This window comes from Lepidochelys olivacea (genome assembly GCF_965140295.1).
Source record: "Lepidochelys olivacea isolate rLepOli2 genome assembly, chromosome: 1".
Lineage (NCBI taxonomy): Eukaryota > Metazoa > Chordata > Testudines > Cheloniidae > Lepidochelys > Lepidochelys olivacea.
In genome coordinates this window covers 352703188-352722356 of record NC_140411.1, presented here as the reverse complement: position 1 = coordinate 352722356, position 19169 = coordinate 352703188, and the positions used below count along the sequence as shown (strand labels likewise).

Below are 19169 nucleotides of genomic sequence, written 5' to 3'. Positions count from 1 at the left end.
CAGGGGCTGGATGTTCAGCGTGACACTGGGATTCCGACCTAGGTTCTGTTCCTAGCTCGGACGCTCATTTCCTCATGATTTGGGAAAGTGCTTTCCCCACTCTGCGTCGCAGCTTCCTTGTCGGTAAAACGGGGATAAGACTCCCCTGAGGGTTATCAGGAAGATTTAGGTTTATAAAGATCTTAGAGACTCAACTGCCTGGGGAGCACTTTGATATCTGCAGCTGGCAAACATTCCACAAGTGCAAATCATTGTAAACGCCCTCCCCTGAGCCCGGCCTTAGAGAGTGATCCCAAGCAAACAGCTCCCCCTCTAGCAGCAGATGCTACCTTAACTCCCTGCTGCATGGGGCATCTCATCCAGCTCCCTGAGCTGACTGTACTTGAAAGCCTCCAAAATCAGCAAGACAAAGAGGAAAGACTCTGCTTTACCCCATCTCCGAGCAGTCAGAGCCAGCACAAACACGGCAGCAGTTTGCTTAGAATCAAGCAGGAACACAGAGAGCTCACAGGTTAGTTCAGCCTCTAAGTTCCTTTCAGAACAAACGAAAGAAACCAAAGTGGAGTTCTCTGTCTTTATAGGGTCAAATGAAAAATGCAGGCCCAGAAAGCCACCAAGTATTTGCTCTTCAGAGCCTCCCCAGGAGAAGAGATGTATGATCCTTTCATCAGCAAGCCAGCCAGGGCCCTACAGATCACTGTGCTGAGCCTGTGTCCCAGAGACCCTGGTAGCTCTATGTTTAAAATTGGTGACACATCTGAGAAAACAAGTGCCCTCTAATCTAGAGGCTGGAGCAGGGGGATGGGGATACGTCAGCTGAGACGCACATGCTGTTCTGGATGCCAGCATAGCTGTAGCCGAAACAGAAACCAAACCCTAATACTGCCAGCACCTCTTAATGCCATCCAGGTGGGAGCTCGTGTTCACTGCTGCTGCCAATGGATGCATAAAACTGCACACCTGGAATACCATGCCGGGGGCTGGTGGACGCACACACGAGGGCAGGGGCCTGGATGGATTAATTTGTGCGGCTAGGGCTAAAGCTAATTTGCGTAGCTTGGGTAAGGGCAGACTAAGGGCGACAAAGGGTGCAGAAGAATGGAACAGGGTACAAGTATTTAATGGTGCAGATGCCAAGGAAGCAGAGGAATTGTTTAGTGCAGAGAAAGGGGATTTGACGTGGAGGGAACGGAAAGGGAATAGCAAATCAGAATTCCCTGCAGACTCCGGACTAGTCTCCCAAGGCAAGCCGTGTTTGATCTCCTCCCACACACAGCTAGAGGGGACAGCACACTCGCACTACTAGGGAGGGTCTAGCAGCTAGGACTCCACAGCTAAGACTGAGCTGAGCTGAATCCTCTCGGGCCTGAGGCCGCAGTAGCCGGGGATAAGGACTGTATGGGACCCAGCGGGGTCTCCCGTCTCTGTCTTGTAGGATGCTATGGGAATCGACAAGAAGGTGGCTGAGCAGCCAGGCCAAGTCCTGACTGGTGGCACATGAAGAACAACAGGCTTGAGAGAGAAATAATCGACCAGGAAGCCTATAGGGAGCAGCAGGGCCGGCTGGTTCGGTGCCTGACTCCAAAACATCCTGAGGACCCCTAGAGAGTATACAGTCCCTAGAGCAGGAGAGGGCAAACTACTGCCCACGGGCTGGATCCAGCCCATCGGGGCTTTCAATCTGGCCTGCTGGAGTGCCAGCCCTGTGGCGCGGGGGGCAGAGGGCTCTGGGCGCTGCCCTCGCCTGCAGGCTCTGCCCCCTGCCGGTCCCACTGGCCGGGAACGGGGAACTGCGGCCAATGGGAGCTTCAGGAGTCATACCCACAGGCCAGGGCAGCGCGCAGCAGAGCTGCATGCCCCGCCCTGCCCCACCCCCAGGAGCCACTGCCGGACATGCTGGCCACTTCCAGGGGCAGAGTGGGGCCAGGGAGCCTGCCTTAGCCCCGCTGCGCGCTGCTGCCACCCTGGAACTGCTCAAGGTAAGTGGTGCCGGGCCAGAGCCCACACCCCGAACTCCTCTTGCACCCCCTGCCTTGAGCCCCCTGCTGCACCCCAACCCCCTGCCCTGAGCCCCCTCCTGCACTCTGCACCCCCAACCCCCGCTGCCCCCCTCCTGCACTCCAAACCCCTTCCCTGAGCCCCCTACCCCCTTTCTTAAGCCCCCTCCTGCACCCACTCCTGAGCCCCCTGCAGCACCCTGCACTCCAGCCCCTTCCTGCACACCCCACACTCCCCACCCTACATTCATGGCCCTGCATACAACTTCCCCACCCAGACGTGGCCCTCAGGCCAAAAAGTTTAATCCTCTAGGGCAGGGGTGGGCAAACTCAGCGCAGCCTTAGATCGCAGAGCTACTAGAGCCTGCTGTGCTTCAGAGATACTAGCCTCTCCCATCCTCATTCTCCTTAACTCTGCCCCCCCCCAGATACACCAGCCTCTCCTCCTCCTCAACTCTGCCCCCAGAAATATCAGCTTCCCTGTTCTGTTCATCCTCCTTAACTCTGCCCCGGGGGGAGGGATAGCTTAGTGGTTTGAGCATTGGCCTGCTAAATACAGGGTTGTGAGTTCAATCCTTGTCGGGGGCCATTTAGGGATCTGGGGCAAAAATTGGGGATGGGTCCTGCTTTGAGCAGGGGGTTGGACTAGATGACCTCCTGAGATCCCTTCCAACCCTGATATTCTATGATTCTATGAACACCACACCCCCACCCCCCGCCGCGCCATCCTTTGCTCCTTCAAGCAGGTCCAGCTGTGCCCACTGTATTATTTCAGGTTCTAGGTCTTGCTCCCAGGGCTGGTAGAAGGCTGCAGACTATGGCTATGGACTGGAAGGACTCTGGTAAAGCAACTGTACTGATCCATGCCCCCATTCTCCCATCCACCCTTCATCCTTTGCATGCTGGGCGCGATAAGAAGCCCGCATGTGCCTGGACTCATACGCACAAGTCTCTGATACGGTGATTCTGCTTCACCTCTGTGCTTGTAAAGCATGTCAGTGCTGTAATTTTGTGGTGTGGACAGGCAGGCTCACCACCTCCCTCTTCCTCTAATGACATTTGTGTAATTAAGGGCCAGCAGGCTCTTAATGACCAGGGAGCAATCATTGTTAGCATTCCATTTGCCTAGGCAAGCATCTGGAGTGGCTCTCTGGGCGCCGTGGTTTGCTGGCAAGGCGGCCTGAGCTGACTAAGCCACTGGACACTTTACCTGTGCGTGGAGTCTTGGCCCCAGGGGCTGCGACCAGCCGCGTGTTGCTCAGACCTGCGCCAGCTGTGCGGACAAGCTGTCTACACTACAGCCCCTTCACACTGCCCGGCAGCGGCACAGGCCTTACCACAGGTGTCAACATGATTTGTGCCGACTTCACAAGGGGCCTTGGCGCAGTGAGAATCTGGCCCCTGGTGCGGACACCAGACCTGGCACGTGCGTGAGTGGGAGCCCAAGTGCCCGAGCTGCCAGGTTTTCCCTGGGCCAGGCACTGTCAGGGGAGGCTGGGGTTTGCTTCAGTTTGACCTTCACTCTGGATTTCCCCACATTCTAAGAGTGCCTTTGATCACCACAAGATTCCTGCCTGGGTTTCCTGACACTCTCCAGCCTAACCATCTGGGTGTAGGTTCTTACCAGGTTTTGATTGTATGCCATGTATGGGGAGCCAGGGACCCCATGACATTGCAAAGCCAAGCAGGGTCCACCCAGCCCGAGCAAGCCCATTTCCCTCCACTCCCCAGCTCCCTCCTGCTCGCCACTTCGCTGCTGGTCGCCAGGGCCTATCAAGGATGGACCGTGGATCCTGGCCAGACTTTTTGTAGGCTGCAGGGAGAAAGGCACGTGGACCATCTCACAGCTCGGCAGAGCTCCAGTAAGCCTTTCCAAGGCATGGACCCATGCCCCAACTCCCTAAAAGTCATTGGCATCTTCCTGCCTTAATTCGCCTCTCCTAGCTTCTCCCTTCCCCTCTCTGCTCTTCACATAATGATCCCATCAACCGTTCCAACACCTCCCCTCACTCGCCCCCTGCTCCGCAGCTCCCAGGCCCTTCAGTGGAAGGACAAGACCCTGACGCTTGTAAAGCCTCCACAAGCGGCTTCAGCTTGGCATTGCTTGGCTTTAAAGCACAATGGTCAATGCATCGGTCACCAGCCCTGAAACGCATGTGCCCCTGGGCTGGCCCGCAGCAGCTGCTCCACAGCCACACAGCAAGGCGGCACAGCAGCAGAGGGCCACAAGGGAAGACGTCTCCCCTATCCAACCACAACGGAAGGGAGGAGTTGGGAAGCAGGTGCCCACAACAGCCTGTGGCCAGACACCCGGCTGATATCTCACCCACACCACCCCTGCTGGAAGCAGGGTCACCCGCCAGTTCTCTGCTCGGAGACTGGGGGCAGCACAATGGACACCCCAGTGCATCAGCGCCAGGAGGCACAAGCAGGTGGGAGTGAACCCCCAAACAGCAGAGGGGACACACACACACACTTTGATTTCAGACTGATAGGGTTTGACTGGACCCCAGGCTTCACCACAGACTGCCTGCTTCCATAGAGCTAGCCCAGTAACACTACCACCGTGCCTCGGTTTCCCCAGGGGTTCTCAAGCTAGGGGTCGGGACCCCTCAGAGGGTCGCGACGTTATTACATGGGGGATTGTGCGCTGTCAGCCTCCACCCCAAACCCTGCTTTGCCTCCAGCATTTATAATGGTATTAAATACATAAAAAGCGTTTTTAATTTATAAGGGTGGGGTCGCACTCAGAGGCTTGCAGTGTGAAAGGGGCCACCAGTACAGAAGTCTGAGAACCCCTGGGCTATCCCCAGCTGCACACCTACCAGGTGGCCTCTTGTAAAGTTAGCAAAGTGCTCTGGGATCCCAGGATGAAGCAGCAGTACAAACCAGGAGGTTCACTGAGCTGCCCGGGGCTGGGGGATGTGGGTGACGGGAGCTGCCCGGTCTGGCCTGCTATCGGTCAGAGAAGGGAGGGGAGCTGGGTAATGAGCTCTGGGCCACAGGTGCCTCCTGCGGAGCTGCAGTTCGCCCTGCCAGGACAGAGGACGCACCAGGCAAAAGGAACACTTGCCTGCATTTCTCTCACCAAGATAACCCCAACCTAATTACATGAGCACAGAATGTGTCTAAAGTCCTTTGAATCCGCTCAGATGTTGTATTCTTTAAATGCAATTACTGCTCCTGCAGACAGGCTGGGGCCGGAAGCTCTTGATGCTTTCTGCTGTGCACGCGGCCCCAGGGAACGAAGCTCAGGCCTTTGAACTCCCCTCAGCTTGACCACCTTTCCAAGCTTGATACATGCAATGGGCTGGAAGATTCCAACAATCTCCTAGGCATTTTTAAAATGTTATCTTCTTTAATCTGCCTGTTGGGAGCTCCAGAATTAACACGGAGAATCCAAATGCAACACACCATACCCACTGACTCACAGCACGCCTGGCATGCTGCCAGCGCTACACAGCCCTTTGCAGCACCAGACATTCGTTCTGCAGTGCAAGGCGCTGGGGGGTTTGCTGCACTCGCAGCCTTAGGGAGAGGCAGCTCAACAACGGCGAAGTGAGGCAGGATTCCAGATGAATGGGGCGTGAGAAGCACCCCTGGCTAGGGCAAGCCACACAGCTGGGGAGCAGGAGCAGAGTTTGGAAAAGCAAGAGGGTAACCGAGAACTCAACGTGGAGCCAGAAAGGTCAGTGGAGGCAATGCGGGAGGGGGCTCGTCACAGAGTGTGGGGGAGTCCAGGGCCTGCACCCCTCTTCCTGGGATTTGCCGTGACTCTCAGCCAGCCAGTAAAACAGAAGGTTTATTGGACAATAGGAACACAGTCCAAAACAGAGCTTCTGGGTACAACCAGGACCCCTCAGTCAAGTCCTTCTGGGGAGCAGGGAGCTTAGACCCCAGCCCTGGGGTTCCCTGTGTTCCACCACCCAGCCCCAGACTGAAACTAAACCCCCCCAGCAGGCTCTCTCCTGCAGCCTTCGTCCAGTTTCCCAGGCAGAGGTGTTACCTCCCCCTCCCAGCTCAGGTTACAGGCTCTCAGGTCTCCCATCCCCAGTGCAACTCCCCTGCCACATTCCCAGGTCAACACTCCCCCCTCCCTGCTGCGTCACAGGGCTACAGGGCATCACATGGCACGGGACTCATTCCCCCCAGCCCGGAGAGCTCAGGGTCAGTCAGCAATCTGGGGAAGGGGCAGAGCATGGGGTGGACAGGGACTGAAGGGTGGGGAGCTCAGCTAGGAAGCCCCTTCCCCTATTTGCTGCCCGAGGAGGAGGTGGGTATGGGAGGAAGGGTGATGAAACTGGAGGGGAGGTGCCTGCCCCGTCCCTATGGGGGCTCTGCTGTGACCCTTCCCAGGCCCGGGAGAACTGGGGCAGCAGTCAGGACAGCAGAATGGAGAAGACCCAAGCATAGTCCATGCCGAGTGCCAGCACCTCCTCCCACCGCCCCCGCCGGGCTAATGCTCCCTCCGCTTTCCCCCCGCCCATGAAGCAGCCAAAGGAAGCGCCCTGTCCTTAGAGCTCACACACCAGGTCTGCTGCCCACCCTGCTGCGTGGCACTCTCCCACACCTCACTGCCGGGCATGCTCTCCTGCAGGCCTGCACCCACAATGCCCTTCACCCAGCAGCTATCCTGGCCCAGCACAGACACCCCCTCCCCCGTTTTGTTTGCGAGGCAACCAGCCGTGCCCACTCACCGTGCCTCCGCGGCCAGCAGCTCGTCATAGTGCGAGGATCGCTGGTCATCATCCTGCCGGTAACGGATGACCGTGGCAAGGCCCTTGCTCACTAGGGCCTCAGCGATGTTTCTGCAACACAAAGACACCGGGGACTCAGCCTGGGGGGAAGGTGACGTAAGTCCTGGCAGCCCCCTCCACGCACATACCCCTGCACTGGGCATGACTATGCCCTCTGCCACGTATGTAACATGTAACACTACACAGGGGAGCTGCAGCAGCTCAGCGACGAGGCACAGCCCCAATGCGGGTCCCAAAGGGGAGCACAGCAGCTGGCACCCACCAGCTGAGAGCTGCAGCATCCCTTGGTCCCTAGTACCCAGAAGAAGCCCAGGCAGGGGAAGGAAGGAGCAGCTGCTTCCCTCCCCATCCCTCCCTTGCCCACAGCCCCACTGGAGAGCAGCTCCTCACCCCACAGCTGTGATTCAGGGGGCTGCCTAGGAGCTATGGAGCTGGCTTACTGGCTCCTTGGAGCTGCACAACTGGGCCTGGGTGGAAGTGAGGGGGGAAAAGAGAGCGGCTAAGGGCAGGGCACTTCTGGGGACTAAGCCAACACAAAGCCCTGTTCACAGTGACGTTGCACCCCATAATACTTTATGGGAATATGCTCATGAATGTATATATGACATAACTGGAATATGTTTTATGCTACATATGCCATGTAACATATCTCTGTAAAGGTTATGAGCTACTGAATCGATTCATCCTATTTGTATGCATGTGTCATTTTTGCATTCAGAGTTATGAATATTGGCCGTGTACTTGTTTAACTTTAATTAGCCTCAGTGAAGCAGTTGGTCAGCTTCCTGAGAAAAGACTATTCTCAGTAAGTGCCCAATCAAGAAATACTTAAGCCAACAATGAACTTGGAAAAGCCAATCCCCATCTGACCTTTCCCAGGAATGTGGCCTGGCTGGAAAGGAACTTAGTCATGCATGGACACGCGACTTGCCCATGTGATTCCAAAACTCCATCTTGGAGATGGACTTTGCATAGGAGAGAGGATGCTCCACCCACAAGAGAAAGTCTGTTTAAGCCTCTGGGAGACCCCTTCATTTTGTCTTCAGCTGGCTCAAGAGATAGGTATCCTTTGGGGGTGGAGAGGCTGAAAGAAACTGGAACAAAGGACAGTAATCATAGGAGTGAGAGTGATTGCTGGACCCAGACTAGAAGGAGACCAGTCCGTAAAAGGTTTCAGAGTAGCAGCCGTGTTAGTCTGTATCCGCAAAAAGAAAAGGAGGACTTGTGACACCTTAGAGACTAACAAATTTATTTGAGCATGAGCTTTCGTGAGCTACAGCTCACTTCATCAGATACATTCAGTGAAAAATACAGTGGGGAGATTTATATACACAAAGAACATGAAACAATGGGTGTTACCATACACACTGTAAGGAGAGTGATCAGGTAAGGTGAGCTATTACCAGCAGGAGAGCACAGGGGCGGGGGGGGGGGGAGAGAGGAGGAGGACCTTTTGTAGTGATAATCAAGGTGGGCCATTTCCAGCAGTTGACAAGAACGTCTGAGGAACAGTTGGTGGGGGGAGAGGGGGGAGAATAAACATGGGGAAATAGTTTTATTTTGTGTAATGACCCCATCCACTCCCAGTCTTTATTCAAGCCTAAGTTAATTGTATCCAGTTTGCAAATTAATTCCAATTCCGCAGTCTCTCGTTGGAGTCTGTTTCTGAAGTTTTTTTTGTTGAAGAATTGCCACTTTTAGGTCTGTAATCGAGTGACCAAAGAGACTGAAGTGTTCTCCAACTGGTTTTTGAATGTTATAATTCTTGACATCTGATTTGTGTCCATTTATTCTTTTACGTAGAGACTGTCCAGTTTAAGATTGAGGGTGAGATTTCCTCTGTAATTACTCTCTTACTGTATTAGGTTTAGACTTGCGTGTTTTATTTTATTTTGTTTGGTAATTTACTTTGTTCTGTCTGTTATTACTTGGAACCACTTAAATCCTACCTTTTGAATTTAATAAAAATCACTTTTTACTTATTAATTAACTCATAGTATGCATTGATATGGGGGGGGGAGAGAGAACAGCTGTGCATCTCTCTATCAGTGTTATAGAGGGCAAACAATTTATGAGTTTACCCTGTATAAGCTTTATAAAGGGTAAGACAGATTTATTTGGGGTTTGGACCCCATTGTGAGTTGGGCATCTGAGTGTTGGAGACAGGAACACCACTTAAGCTGTTTTCAGTTAAGCCTGCAGTTTGTGGGACATTGTTCAGAAAAAAGAAGTGGGAAAGCGTGTCTGGCACCATTACCCAGGGTTCTTTCAACCCAACACTCTTGGTAACTTTTACTCTGTGCGAGGTGGTGTCAGGAAATAAATCAGGGGAGACACAGCTGTCTGACCGATAGATGGCTGGCACAAACAGGACAACATAAGAGTGCTTTCACTTAAAGCTAAACTTTACTTACTCTCAAGCGCTTACATCCGTAACAGGTTAGTAAAACACCCCCAACCCTTGATAATTACCGAAGCTGAGAGTGGCTCTCGAGTGACACAGCAGCAGCGTCTGCCGGTGGGGAAAACAAGATGCATCCAGAGGGAGAGTCCAGTCCCGAAGAGTCCCACCACCTCAAACTTTTCCCCCTTATTTATACATTAGTACTAGAATGACATGTCCCTTAAAGAAAACTTGTTAAGCAAGCAGTTCCAATGGGCAAGCAAGAAGCTCCTTCTGATTACTGATTAACCAGGTGTGGCTTTTTCCAGAGTTTGCAGCCTTGAGGCCCCAATAGACATTCCTGGGGCACATCCTGCTCTTCTAAAATGCATGTATCGGCCACTTCAACACAATTCTTATCAGGAAGGACGTGGGGTCAAGCTGCCCTTTCTGTGGCACTCAAAACCGCTTCCCCACCTGCCTTGGTCAAGCTAAGTTTGCTACATGGCCACTTTACAGCCTGCGGACTTGGCTGCTTTTAGCAATAAGCCATAGTGGTTTCAGGTACTTTACTGGTTTGCGGACATCTCCCCGTACAGCACAACCGGGCAGGGTTCTGAAGTCCCAAGCTGGCAGGGAAAGCAGGGGCAGTAGTACTCTTGGCACATCGGCTGGCAGCCCCAAGGGGGTTTCTGTGATCCAACCCGTCACACACGGTTCACCCAGGTGAGCTGCATTGGGACCTGGACACAACAGCCAAACCTTCCCCTTGCAGCCAGCCTGACAAAGGCTGCCATCGCTCTCGTACATTCAGGACTGTGTACGTTTTTCTCAGCTGTGAAGGAAAGGTCAGGGGGAAAGATCCTCAGTGCAGGGAGTGGATGCGGTATGAAGCCTGCATGCCAATCAGGGAGCGCGGTAAACTGGCTGCCATTGCATTATGCTGCTTTAAACAAATTCATGAATGGTACTTGGCCGAGTTCATCAGTAATTCTCCTCCATTTACACACACAGGGCAGGCACCGATAATTCACAACTTACAAACCCAGGACTCATCCCTTTAACAGCTTCCAACAAGCGTCTCCCCGCTCTGTGCCATGGGGAGGGGTCAGGCTGGGCTGGTGCCGAAAGCTGAGATTAGGGCTCGCCTCAGAGTGGGGAGGGGAAAATCAGAGGATTCGTAAGCGAGGAAATCAGCAGCAGCGGGAGGCAGCTGCAGAGGTAGCACTCAAAATGACAGGCAACCAGGAACAAGCACCTCAGCTTCTCTCCCAGGCACACTGGGGAAGGCAAACAGAAGGCTGTTTGCTACCAGCAGCCCACACACCCTTGCTTTCCTAGCCAAGCTAGGTGCTGCAGTGAGCCACCTCCGCTCCCCGCAATCCTCCCACACACACGCATGACAAAGCACTCTTTGCAAGCGTAGGTGCCCCCTCCCCCAACCCCTGAAGGACTCCCGGTGACTGAACCCCTTTTAAGGGGACAGAGGCACATGGTTAAATTATCTGCCCAGCACGTGTATCCTGCTTCCCAAGGCAACAGGGGTCTGCAGAGGCTCTCCTCAAGACATTGGACCTGCTGCCCGGAGGGGCCGCTGCAACGGGGTGAGGCCTTCCAGCCCACGCACGCAGCCCATCATGCCACAGGCCAGGGCAGAACAGCCACAGCCCGGATGTGGCACAAGGAACCCTGCTCTGGCCATGGATCCCTCCCTGCCGCACTGACAGCTGAAGTGCCAGGCCACAGCACTCCGCTAACCTCAGCGCCTCCAGCTGCCAGCCACCTTCCGGCCTCTGGGGTCCCAGGGAACCACACGAGGGATGCAGAACACGCTGCCTTCCCTCTCTGGAGTCAGCTCACCCACCATGCAGAAAACCCGAGGGGGCGGTGGGGGGACAGGCTCCACCCAGCAGGAGCGTCAGAGCCTCCAGGAGCCCTGCCGACCGACACCATTAACACCTCTGCCAATGGCACAACCTGCCGCCGTAAGCCAGTCCACGAACCACATCTCAGTGCAACCCGCCTCTCCCAGCACTACCCTGATCACCCTCCCGCTGCCCAGCAACCAACCGAACACACATTGCAACAGCACAGCCCAGAAGGGAGAGCACCAGCGGCCCTGCAGGATGCATGCCTCCTGGCCACAGCAAAGGTCATGCATCCAGGCTTCTATGGCAGAGCCCTTCCATTGCATTCACGCCACCCTGCTGGGCTCTCAGGCATGGAAGGGGCCAGGACAGGGCTGAGATGATGGCAGTTATGTCTCATGCCACACCCAGCAAGCTGTGATGGGCATTGGCATCCAGATCTCCTCCCTGGGGACTCACCCTTCAGCTTCTGTACAAGGCCACAAGGGGAGTGAGCTTTCACCAGGCATGCAGCAACACACAGGTGTCTCCCAGTTCTATCCCACCTTCCTGACACCCACGGTGCCAAATCCTGGCTTTCCAATGGACTGGATGAGATCAGCCTGGACCCTGGACAGAGCAGCAGCTGAAGCTGAGTGAGGGGAAAACCTCCCTGCCCTTAATCCTCCCTGTCCTTCCCAGAGGACATCTGCCCTCAGAGCGCCAAGACAATCTGTAGCTTGCGTCTGGGTGGACTCCCACACCGTGGCCACGAACCCAGCCCCCTTCCCACCTCCACCTGGACTACATGGCTCAGCCTGAGGGCTCCCAGCAAATCACACCATGATCCTCAGCTGATGCCCTAAAGGCCGATGCTAGGTGCATCAGCCTCCCTGGAGCAGGACGCTGTCCCAGACTGCTTGAAGGGCAGTCCGCGAGGGTTGGAGGAGAAGGGGGATCTGGAAGCAGAGTTGGGCTCGTTTTCCAACAGTGAAGTTTTGCTAGGATTAGCAGTTAGCAACTTATTCCTGTGGCTTCCTCGAGGCCTGTTAGTGCACCAGCTCAGCAGCCTGAGCACCTGGACAGCAGCCAGGGAGGCCAGGGTTCAATCCCCAGGTAGCTTATTTTCTTCTTTTCGGCAGAAAGCATCCCAGAAGCTTGCTTTTGAACGGTGTTTGCAGATCGTGGTACAAAGCGAGGGGGGAAGGGCGCGAGAGAATGCCGAGTCTCCATTCCAGCTCTCAGCCAGTCAGCCAGCACATGCTGTTCGAATGCTGCTTGCTGAAGTTTGACACATTTCACATCTCTAAAGAAACGTCTGCGGCTTCTCTGCTCATTGAGGTTCGTATTGTGCATTTGTGCTGATGTTAAAAGCTGGAGCTTTGCAGCAGGGAGGGGGGCGGAACCAGAACAGCTGGTGCACAGTGCCTTACGGAGAAGGTCTCGTCACATTAGCCTAGATTTTGGATTCAGTATTACAGAGCTGCTGGGAGAGGAGCCCAGGCAGTGATTGGCACCTGACCTCCAGGAGGGCAGACTAGCATCCTGTCTCCTCAGCTGGAGTTGAAAAACTAAGCATGAAATTAGCAACAGCAATGGCAACAAAGCTCCCAGCTCTGAACGGGGCTCATGGGAGCCAGGCACCAAACCCTCTGTGCCCCACAGAGAATGGGACTTGGCTCGGGAAAGGTGCAGGAGAGGGAGTGTGGCCAGTACTCACCTCCAGGCCCGCTTCTGTGTGGGAAATAAAAGCCCCTCTCATGGGACAATGCTCCCGGTTTCACTTCACACCACACATGTCCTGGCACTAGGACTATGCACCCTCCCTTGGGACAGGGAAAGCAAGACACCTCAACCGGCAGGTTTCCAAGAACACCAAAAAAAGACAGGACTACAGTACTGAAGAGCCAATACCGGGGCCTGGTGTACTCCAAGAAGTGCCCCAATGCAATGCCCATTCGAGACCGAGTTTGCAGGAATCCAGCTCTGGAGGACTCAAGAGCAAAGCCAAGTGGCTCGGGGAGTAGGAAACAGCAGGTCAAGCTGTCCCTAGAGGACAGGGACTGGAGGAAAATGGGGGCTATAGCCTAGCTCTCCCAGGGGGAGATCTCTGACCCAGGCTGACTAACTGAGTCGCTGGCATTTGGCAGGTGTCCAGTAAACTCTTGGCAGGTCTCAGTCTCCAGCGGACAGGTGTCCCCGTCGCCCCCTTGTTACCAACCTCAGCAGAGGGGCCTTGCAGCCAGAGCTCCCCCCTCCACACCCCTCTCCTGTCAGTCAGGGCTGAGGGGGCAGGAGCTTGACTCTCAGCTGCTCAGGCGGTGCCTGTTCCGGGGACGGAAAGCGAGTTCCAGTCCCTGGGGCTTGTAAACCTGGCCCCATTCCCAGCACGGTGTCCACACAAACACGCTCACAGCCTGCTCAGCACTGGCCAAGGCAGGCTGTGGGGAGCTCACTGGATCCACCGCGGGAGAGGCCAGATGCAACCCCACGCGGACTCTTCTGTGCACAGGTATCATCTTTACTGACGCACACAGGCCGGCTCTGGCAGCGAGGCCAAGCCGAATGGGAGGCCCAGAGCACTTCCTGGCAACCAGCAAGACCTGCACAGCAGCTATGGGAGTGGCGCTAGCTGGGCTCCTCCCCTCCATGCGCTGGGCAGCCCAAAGCCCTGCTCCAGCCCTGGCACGCTCAAAGCCATTGGGCTCTGGAGGCAACTGGCACAGGGGCAAGGGGCAGAGCTGACCGGAGACTCCATCCTCCCCTGCACATTTGGGAAGCGGACACACCATCTTCAGCGAACTGAGGGGCCATTTGCCATTCTCCGATTTTACATTGCTCCAGTACTGCCCATCCCCCAGCTCCTGCGGGAGCTGAAATGCAGCCAGCTCTGGGGTGGATGGCAGTGCTCCAGGTGAGGGGAATTCTCGCCAGGCATGCCAGGAGGAAAAAAACCAAAAAGCTCCATTTCAGAACATCCTGTGGGATCTGGGTCTGTGGCACTGCTGCAGCCCTGGAGCACAGGGAAGGCTGGCAAAGGGAGGGCACTGCTGACAGATGCGGCTCCAAGCCACTCACCCACCTGACGTGTTTTCAGCCGGAGCAGAGAATTCTCATTGCCCCCCTCCAGAAGCTGGAGTACGTAACCAAGGTGATACCGTGCCATGGAGGTGGCACTCCAGGGGCACCAGAGCTGACCCAACTGATACCACTCGGAGTAAAGTCTTCCGGCGATGGTGCACGCGACGGGCGCACACCTATACTGGAATAGACATGAGCAAGCACTGGAAGAAGAAGAGGGTAGTTGTTGAACCCCATGCTCACCATCCCCATTCGCTCCCCGAGAAAAGCCACTGCTATGCACAGAAGGAAGGGAGGGAGCTGGCAGGTGAAACCCAAGAGTCCTGGTCTCCTGCACTATTCCCAGCCCCATCACTGACGCAGGGTGACTTGCCCAGGGTCCCTCATGGCAGCTTCCAGGCCTCAGCTTCCACTGCTGGCATACAGGGCTACGACTGACCAGCCCACAAGGGAAAGCACGGAAATCCTCTGAGGGACAAGCCAGAGAGCCATCACCAGGATCCTGCCCCCGGCTCCCGTGAGCACCCAGCACAAGCTTCCATGTTTGGCCAGAAGGGCCCAACACACAGCAAAGACACCTCAGCTCCTGGAGACACATCTGCCCCTGGCAAGGAGCCGTACCCTGGGCCACTGCTTCCAGCCCACGGACCTGCGCAATAAGGGGTGCGTGGGGAGCCACAGCCTCTCCTTGGACAGTCCTACTCCAAAGAAATCCAGAGCCCCCAGCCAGCCAGTTACTGATAATCAGCTTCCAACAAAGGGCTGATGCAACTGGACAGCTCCACCACGCCCGGCATCAGCACCTTCTGTGAGCTCTGCTCTGGGATCAGCTGTGGAGAAAGCCGGCACTGAAGGTACTGGCAAGGACATATGGACAGGGGTGTTCACTTGGCCTAACAAGGGGCCCTCCCGATCACTGGGCAGACCCTACCAGCCTGGCACATCACTCACAGCTCAGGATCTCAGAGCTTCCCAGGTCTGCAAGCAGCAGGTAAATGCCTGTGACGAGCACTCTCATCCCGTGCCTCCATTCCCCTGGGCCGTGGCCAACAGCGACAGGTACGCAGGACCCGGTGTGCTCCAATCCCAGCCACTTCCACCCCCATGCACACAGAGTGGGGGATCCAGGCACTCCAGCTCAGGGTGCGATCGGCCGGGGAGAGCCTCAGCAGGGGGTGAGCAAGGGACCACAGGCTGAGACTCTGCATTGGGGAAACCCAAATACATGGCTAGAGCAGCACCGCAGGAACATGACAGACGAGCTCTGGAAGGGCCAGGCCACCCGCTAAGGGGTCAGGAGGAAATAGTCGCTGGGAGCAGGTTACCCCATCACAGCTACTGCAGAGAGCAGGGATGACCCCGGGGCCAGGACTCCACCACAGGCTGCTGGTGTGACCTTCGGCCAGCCACACAGCTACTCTGGGCCTCAGTTCTCGCCACAGTATGTGGGTGACCCCCTGCCTGGCCACCCATGGGAGCTGGCAGGATATGGACATGAGGAGATTGTGATAGGACGGTAACGGCCAGGCAAGTATGGTACCTCAGACAGCGAGAGGCAGTTCTGGCACGTCTCCACCCTTCTGGTACTGCCACGGGTGAAGGCGGGATACCAGGCCGCATCTTCCCCAGTCCAGCAGCTCCTGTGCCCTCGGGATTGCTGCCATTGCGTGGAATTAGTGGGGACAGGGCAAGTATCAGCCCCCCACAGGGACAGGAAAATCGTGCATGGATCAGTTGAACCCTTAGTAACCCAGCGGCGTTGTACGGGAACACTCAGGCAGCAGGAGCAAGAGATCCTGGGGGAGGGAGCAGGGATTAAAGAGTAAAGCGCTGAGAAAAACGCAAGTCGGCACTCAGCTTTCTCTCCCCGCTTCCTAAACAGACCGTTTCATCCTGCCCCCAGCATTGCTGGAGCACTGTAATCTTGTTGCCACTCCTAGCTGATGGCTTCATTTATTCAGCGAGATCACGGTTATGGCTTTTCTAAGACAAGTAAAGTAGCCGGCATTTTCTGCCATTGTGTGGGCTCCCTCGGGGAGCTGCGCAGAATCTCTAAGGTACAGGCAGCACCACCTGGGCTGTCCCAGCACAGCCGACTCCTCTGCAGGGGAGGCAGGGCCAGATGCAGCCAGGCTGAGGGGAAGACCCCAGCCAGCCAGTGCAGGGCAGCTTGGCTCCAGCCCGACTCATGTTTTAATCGAGTTTCACAGTTTAAGGCTAAAGGACCATCTCATCTGGCCTGATTTAAATTTCAACCACCTACCCTTCTATTGAGACCAAAGCATTTCAGATCGCAGGAGAGCAAACAGTGAGCCACAGGGAGAGAACAGGTGAGACCATGGTGCCAGCAATGCGTGATGACACAAAGCCACTAGATTATCCCTGCCCAGGTGACCCATGCCCCACACACTGCAGAGGAAGGTGAAAACCCCCAAGGTCCCTGCCAGCCTGACCTGAGGAGAAACCCCTTCCTGACCCAAAATCTGTGGGTCGGTTAGACCCTGAGCACGTGAGCAAGACCCACAAGCCAGGTATTTAAGCCAGAAGAAGCTCTGCGTCACATCACAGCACTGGCCTACCCTGTCCATGTCCCATATCTCCAGCCAATCTCTGATACTTCAGAGGACGGTGAGAAAAAAAACCCAGAATACCCCTCACCAATAATGCATGGGGGGGAGGGGGAGCGATTCCTTCCTGACCATTGCAGGCAGCCAGCTGAAGCCCTGAAGTATGATTAGAATGATTATCTTAAAGCAGAGCTGTGAACCTTTTGAGCATGCTGAGGGCAATCCCGGTCTCCGCGCACCCCCGTGAAGGAGGGGGATGAACAGGGGGATTCAGAGACTCCCAGACCAGGAAGAACCACCGTGACCATCCAGCCCAATGCTGGATTAAAGCAGAGCTTTTAGAAACATATCTAGTCTCTTCTTAAAGACTCCAAGTGACAGTGAGCCCACCACCGCCCCAAGGAACTGTTCCAATTAGCTTCTCTGCCAGGAAACGGCACCTTCTTTCAAGGCTGAACATGTCTAACCTCAAGTCCCAGCCACTGGATAAGACAGTTACCTTTTCTGTAACTGGTGTTCTGCCTCCCTCAGCAAGGCTGTCAGATCTCCTTTCCATGGGCAAGTGCCTAGACACTGACCAAGTCCCCCAAGACACTCCCACGCCAGTGAAGGCTCCCATTGGTCCCAGCAATGGAACCCATCATCGCAGAATGGACAGTGCTGTCCAGCCCAGTTTTCACACATGCTCTCCCAGCCCTGGAGGGAGGAGCTCAGCTCCCCTGGTTCTCCCAGCCCTCTGCCAAGGCACCGATAAAGGGGACCAGCCAGAGCCAGCTGCACTGATGCACTTGGGATGTTGGCACCTCTCCTCTAGGACACTGAGTTAGGGCTGCAAAAGCCCATCTGACAGGGACAACCTTCTGTGGTTACTGACCTGGCATGGGTTCGAACCAGTGACCAGATCTGAACCTCGCTGCTCACCACAGAAGGGAGTGCAAGGGTCATCTAGTCAATCCCCGCCAAGATGCAGGATTTGTTGTGTTTAACCCACCCAGGACAGATGGCGCCAGCCTCCTTTTGAAAATCTCCAGGGGAAGGAGCTTCCCCATCCTCCTGCTGCTCTTGCAGTTAAGAAGTTTTTCCTGAGATTTAATCTCAGTCTGCTCTGCTGGAGTTTGAACCCATCGCCTCTTGTCCTGCCTTCTATGGCAAGAGATCAGCTTTTCTACATCTTTTTTATGGCAGTGTTTCAAGTATCTGAAGACCGCTATCACCTCCCCTCTTCATCTCCTCTTTTCCAAACTAAATATACCCCGTTCCTTCAGCCTTTGCGCGTATGGCTGGTGTTCCATCCCTCTGATCACCTTTGTCGTTCACCTCTGGGTCCTTTCCCGTTTCTCTGCATCCTTTCTAGACACTGGTGACCAAAACTGGACACCGTCCTCCAGCTGAGGCCTCACCAGCACCGAGCAGAGCGGTACTATTGCCTCCTGTGACTTGCATGCTGTGCCTCGGTTAATGTAACCTGAAATTCTGCAGCAGCAACACATTGCTGACTCGTGCTGAGGTTGTGATCCACTACAACTCCCAGATCATTCTCAGCCGTGTTGTTGCCAAGCCAGTTATCCCCCATTCTGTATTTGTGCATTTCCTTCCCTAAGGATGGCACCTTACATTTGTCTTGGTTGAATTTCATTGTGTTGTCTCAAGCCCAGTTCTCCAGTTTATCAAGATCCCTCTGAATTTTAGCTCTACCCTCCAAAGTGTTTGCAACACCCCCAGCTTTGCCTCATCTGCAAATCTGATCGGTCTGCTCACTAGTCCTACATCCAGGTCATTGATAAAGATGGTAACCAGCACCAGCCCCAGAACAGATCCCTGGGGAACCCACCTGAGACCTCCCTCCAATCCGTCATCAGTCCATTAATAGTTACTGTTAAGTGGATACATAATTTAATCAATTATGTATCCACTTAACAGTAGTTCCGCCAAGCCCCCATTTCTTCAGCTTTCTTACGAGAATGTTGTGGGACTGTGTCAAAAAAGTCTTGCTGAAGCCCTGCCCTTGAGCCAAAACCACAGGACCCTTCATCGGGGCTCCCTTCTCCCTGAAGAGCTTAAGGAAATGCTAAAAGGGCGCGGGCTGGCCATGGCTCACCTCCTCTGGGACAAGCGTCTGTGTGCAAAAGCCATTGGTCTGTCTCTTTCAAGGCACCATGCACACCACCACCACTGTGGAGCAGAGATCTACAGCGAGGACTGGACCTAGCCCCCCATCCCTGCACAGCGCCGTGCAGCCATGTGGGGTTTGAGTCTCACGGCCTGTGCCCACCCTCCATCCCATACCCCGCTCCTGGCACTCTGGGCCCGTTTAAATTGGAGGGTTTGAAAAATCAATTCCTGGTGCTGAGATCAAGCTGAGCTGGAAGAGAGTCATAAACCTGGCCGTTAAACAATGAAATCAGCATGGTGTGCAATTCTCTCCTTTGGTGCTTGGGTGAATTCAGTGCCCATGAGAGTTTAGGGCTTGTAACTCTGGGTCTAGGATCACGCAGGGTGTACTCAGATGCCATGCAAGGTACACACATGCAGCATTG

At 55.1% G+C, this 19169-nt stretch overlaps 1 protein-coding gene across 1 annotated transcript in view; it reads right to left on the bottom strand.

The window, feature by feature from the left end:
* SND1 (staphylococcal nuclease and tudor domain containing 1) overlaps positions 1-19169 on the bottom strand; it is a 490888-nt gene that overhangs the window by 256839 nt on the left and 214880 nt on the right. Inside the window, exon 13 of the mRNA XM_084617794.1 lies at positions 6695-6805. Within this exon, the coding sequence (XP_084473920.1) occupies positions 6695-6805 (111 nt within the window). The remainder of the gene's footprint in view (positions 1-6694; positions 6806-19169) is intronic.